General features: G+C 43.3%; 1 protein-coding gene across 1 annotated transcript; it reads right to left on the bottom strand.

The window, feature by feature from the left end:
* Window positions 1-2,394: 2,394 nt before the first annotated feature.
* Window positions 2,395-4,631, bottom strand: GSKIP (GSK3B interacting protein). The gene is made up of 3 exons (XM_054400595.1): window positions 4,601-4,631; window positions 3,440-3,698; window positions 2,395-2,861 (listed from the first exon to the last, which is right to left on the bottom strand). The coding sequence occupies exons 2-3, from the start codon at window positions 3,695-3,697 to the stop codon at window positions 2,703-2,705; spliced, it is 417 nt and encodes a 138-aa protein (XP_054256570.1). The 5' UTR covers window position 3,698; window positions 4,601-4,631; the 3' UTR covers window positions 2,395-2,702.
* Between the last annotated feature and the right edge of the window lie 840 nt (window positions 4,632-5,471).

Below are 5,471 nucleotides of genomic sequence, written 5' to 3'. Positions count from 1 at the left end.
CGCCACAGCCTGCACCGGGGACGCGATTCGTTGCCGTGCGACCAGAGGCACAGTGAGCACGAGCTGGGCTGGGCGAAGCGGCCTTTCCCCGGCAGGGGGCGCTGCGGCCCACCCGCCGGCGCGCCTCGCGGCGGGGGACGCTGTCAGCACCAGCGGGTGTTCCCGCGCTGCTGCGGCGCCTCATTCAGCCTGGCTTAGGACGAGCACGGACTGCATCAGCCACGCACTTGGGGACTTTGTTCTTGACTTCTAAGCGCCCGACAGGGCAAAACGTATGTAGTACGGCTGAGACAAAAATAGCTTTAATTAGGTTATTAGGCATCCTTTCAGATGGCAGGCTGGTTTTGAGGAGTTTACGTAGTTCGTAGATTAACATACATTAGGCCAAGCAGCACTCTTTCAGGTTCGGACAGTGAAAACCACCGACAGTCTGAAAAGCCCTATTGAAATTCTTCATTGTCAGTGCTTAAGAGAAGCTCCCTCCATATAGGCAGCAAAGCGTAAGTATAGGGACTGGAAAGCATCTTGTTCCGACTCCATAACCCAGATAAAGCGGAATCACACGGCTTTCCCATTTTTGAGTTAACACTGCAGTATGTTACAACAAAGAACCCAAGTCTCTTCTGGGAAAACCTATGAAACACCTGCTTTGAAAGTATTTCTCAGGCTTATGGCAAGTACACAAAACAAGAAAACATTTTAAAAATCTCTAAAAGTCTTAGCAATGCAACACTGGCATTTTTACACGTGCATATCTCTAATTTCCTTTCCAAGTTCCTCTTCACAATCACCTTTTTTGTTTTTCAGGAAAGAGTTTCAGCATATACAAGTCTGCAATCAAAGGTTTTCACATACTTTTTAACTAATTTAAATTTTTTTTTATGGGTTTGATTGGTTTGGTTGTTCACTTCTCTTTTCAGGAACTCTTCTCCCACCCCTCCCCACCCAGCTCTCTCCCTTCCCAAGAAAACTACGACACACCAGTACATTTATTTAATGCTTTAGTCATTGAAATTGAACAAGTAAATTAGTTGCAAGGAAAAATATTCAAATATAAATCTGGTAAAGTACATTCTCCTCACAGAGGACTAACCCTGTGCCACAGACCTGTGTGCAAGAGAGCCTATGAACAATTTTTAGAGCATGAAAGCATACCCCAGGGTAGAAGATTTATACCAGAAGTTCCAACCCTAAAATACAATAAAATAAACATGGAATTACGTTCTGGAAAACAGAAGTGCTTTTTCTTGTCAGTCATAGTCGTACAACTGTACCCCAAAGCTATTACAAAAAGCTCTAAGTTTCTCCAGTTAACAAGACTAATCCTTAGCTGGTAAAAGTGAATAGTTCTATTGAAGTCACTGGGAACTGTGACTTCATGAGAACTGATATATCCTTATGTGCGACTACAGAAAAAGCTACTCTAAGTATTTGTCACAAAAGCATGACAGAATAATGGCAGGATTTTTTAAATAAATATGCACAAATGCTGAATAATACAAGAATACAAAAAGTGTGAACATCACAGAATGTGATTTCAACAGTACTGGTATTTTAACCAACTGTAATTTTAAAAAGTCTACCATTCAGTACATACTTGAAAAGTTACAGCAGAACAATAGATTTATAAAGAGATTTGTAGGAGTTTGTAGTAGAAAACACAAGTTATATCTTCCAGTTTGTATTAGTTTTAACAAATTTCATATGCCTTTGGTTTCAAACCAATACAATGTAATTAACATTACAGTGCTTACTTAGTATTCATCAGGAGAGGACAATTGTACATTTGAGGGAGAAAAGGTGAAAAACAGGGGTACCAAAGTACTGCATTATAGAAAGTAAAGGCTGAAGCAAAAATACTCTTGGGTTTATCCTGTACATCATGTAAACACACATTCAGAATAGTAAACAGGCTAAAAGCCTCCAAAACAGTCACAATAGAGCATACATATACATATATATAGCATATATAACATCATCTTTAGGAAATGTAGCCCATTACATTGTAATTCTGTGCTTAACTCATTGCAGTTCAGACAATACATTCATATATTAACAGTACATCTCATTTATTATTTGAACTTTGCTGGTTGCCAAAGATAAGGACAAATCAAATAGTACTGAGCCTTGCTTTTACCTCAGATAATGTCACTATACAAGCAATGCTCAACTGTCCAAGAACCATTTTTCCTGTTACCAAAGCTGAGAACCTTCAGATTTATGTAGAGCAAATCAAGCTGAAATTCTGCTCTTTGCAGAACAGTAGTCTTCCCAATTATTTTTCATTAATTTGGGTAGAGCAAGTAGTTCGCTTCTCTTTTAAAAAGCAGATATGAAAATTATCACTAAGCACACACAAAAATACTACTTTTATATAAAACATTCATATCCTCTCTATATTTTTTAAAGTTTTCAATAACAACAGTTTGAAAAGAGACCAAATTTTAGCAATATAAGCAGCAACTTATTTGCTCACCTACAACAAAAGGAAAGCAAAATTAAGCGGCTTTTAATAGCATTGTGATATACACAAATCCACTGTACCAAAATGCTATAGAGCAGTACTAGCAGGAACTGGATATTAATGCAATAAATGAAGTTTAAGATGTTTGTGACTACATTTGTAAGAAAGGTCTCAGTGCCTCATACTAAGAATTCCTTCTAGTATTAAACCTTCCTCACATCTGGGTAAATCATGACTATCACTGACTATCTTTCTTCAAAGCTTCTAGCCTTTGTAATAGTGCATTTCCAAACACCTCTCGATACGCAGGGCTGAGAGAGTCCAGTAAGGAGTAGACAGTTTCATGGTATGGAGTTTGCAATCTGTCATCAGTCTGATCAAAATCATAAGCTACTACCTGCAACAAAGAGATCACCAGTTAAATTTCTGTGGTTAGGATCCACCTTGCAATGGGAAACAGATATCAACCATAGCACTTTGCGAGTCAGGATAGTACAGTAATGTAATAACAAAACACCCTAAGTTCAAATTGTAATCTGAGCTTTCTACTATGGGGTTTGGTGGTAGTACAGTATTTAGACAAATACCTTTTGTCCAAAACTCAGAACATAGTAAAACCTATTATAAAGATCTTTGAAAAGAAGTCTTACATACAAATGCTTGCACAAAAAATACAAATGGTCCAAGAAAAGGAATTGTATACAAGCTGTATTACTGATTTATCTAAGTTCTTGAAAAAACCAAAGATTGACATGCCTGTAACACATCACTGCTTCAATCTTAATCATTTAACATCTCAAATAAATACCTGATTTTTAATCAAATTCCCATCTTCCCAATTAGTCAAAGTTCCACTTTCCAGGAGAAAACATGTTAAACAGATTTTCATAAAAGTACACTAAGAATTTGTACCTTTTCAACACAATCATTGTTCAAAACACAGAGGCTTAAGAAATTATAAACAAAGTACTTTACCCTGAGTCCTGCTTCAGTGAGCTCCAGGCAGTATCTGTTTCTTTCCCTGGTTTCCACATTGATATATGCCACATCTTCTGCACAAGGAAGGGTTTTTGAGACAAACATATTGCTAACAGCAAACAGAACATCATTCACAACAGCTTCAGCTTCCAGTCTCATATCTTTCACATCTGTTCCTTCAAAGTCTCTATAATCAGAATCCTCTTCAAAGCCCATATTGTTGGGTAACTCCATAGGATTGCAATCAGTCTCCATTCTGCACACAGAAACATTTATTTTAGATTTATCATACCACTACATTCAGTATATATTTAACATCATATAACAAGAATTATAACTGAAGCAGAAGTATTTAAGACTGTCCATAAAAATAAGAGACCCCGTGATGTTTTTTAACTTAAGAAATGGCAGTCCAGAGAAGTCAAAACCAAGATTCTGAAAAAGACTGCTTAAGAACATTACATTAGCACATAAAATCATTGAAGCTGATTTTTTCTTATGCACATAATTTGCACTGTGTTGTATTAAACTTAGTTTAATGATTAATCGGTAATTAATTCTGTGCCTTGCTGATGCAGAATACAGTAGGAAGACAAGTCATGCCTGGAAAACCTGAAATCATTAGCTGTAGAAATAAAAAAAATATTGTTGGTGAATTTTAGAACAAAAATCGGTGAACTAAATGGATTATCTGAGACTACGAAGATGTATTTACAGCAGATGTATTTTGTTTACAGTCACTAAAGAAAATTCTTTCGTTAGGCTTCTATACAGAATTGCCACTCCATTTCAGAGACAAACATAGCTGGACTTTATAAGCAACTGCCACCAAAAAGGGACAGACTGGGTGTTACGACAGTGGCTCCAACATTTGGCCTCTCAGGAACCAGCGTCGCTAATGAGGCCGCAGCTAACTTACATCCATAGAGAAACCTGCCTCAGGCCCTTTGGGACAGAGCCCTAAATGCTTTGGTAGATGACCATTGCTGCCAGGGGCAGAACGGGGCAATAAACGATCTGCAACACGCAAGACATTTACTTCGTAAGACTCATTCCCTCCTGATGAATTCCACCCTGAACCTACAAATTCCAAAGAAGCTAAAAGCAACAGGGAACCTGGCTACCGAGATGCGCAACCTGCCATTCCAGGAGAATCACCTCGATTTACTGATAGCAGAACAGCCGCGGATCACACCTGCGCCCCTGCAGCAAGAAGAGCGGCCAGGAGCAAGCCGCCACCCTCACCAGCAGCGCCACGCCGCGCCACGGGAGTCCACCTACCAGCCCCGGCGGCGTGCGGCCGAGGTCCCGCCGCTCGACCCTAAACAGCTCCGGACACAACGGCGCCTGCTGCTCCGCCCTATTGCTGCTTCCTCCGTTCGCTACAGACACGGCCCCAGCTACGCGAAGGTTGCCGGCACCCAACACCCGGCACCCAACACCCAGCACCCACCACTCGCCACCTCGCCCTGCCGCGACACCGCCCCCTCACGCAGGTCCTGCCGCTGCTTCCGCCCCCGCCTCCTCCGCTCGGCGTCGCCACTTCCGTACGGACGTCACGGTGCCGGTGACGGCGTTCGGCAGTGGGGGGTTGCGCGGGGAGGAAGGAGACAAACAGCCCGGGTCGGCCCTGTTGCCTTCGCTGGCGGTGGACAGCTGACGCCGAAGGGGCCCCAGCCCCTTCTCCCTGCACCATTCTGCTGCTCTGCGCGGCTGCACTGGCTGTCTCCGCGCTCGCTGGCGACCGAGAAGATGGCGGCGACGGTGTCCGAGTGAGGATGCAGCTACCTGTCAGCGCGTCTTCACCCTGAGGGGAGGCAGTGCCGCCCCGCCAGCGGTGCGAGGGGCCTTGGAGACACCGCCTGGCTGTGGCAAGCGCTTGCGGTAGCTTCCTCTGAGGGGTGAGGCTGGGCCCGGCGGCTCCCGCCCACCTCCCTCCCCGCCCGACGGAGGGGGCCAGCCCCGTCCCCATCCCACTGCCCGATCCTGTCCCGCCGCCTAGCCCCGCCGCACCCGGTGCGCAGCCGCC

This window comes from Indicator indicator, chromosome 4, assembly GCF_027791375.1.
Source record: "Indicator indicator isolate 239-I01 chromosome 4, UM_Iind_1.1, whole genome shotgun sequence".
Classification (NCBI taxonomy): Eukaryota; Metazoa; Chordata; class Aves; order Piciformes; family Indicatoridae; genus Indicator; species Indicator indicator.
This window is presented reverse-complemented; position numbering and strand designations above follow the sequence as displayed.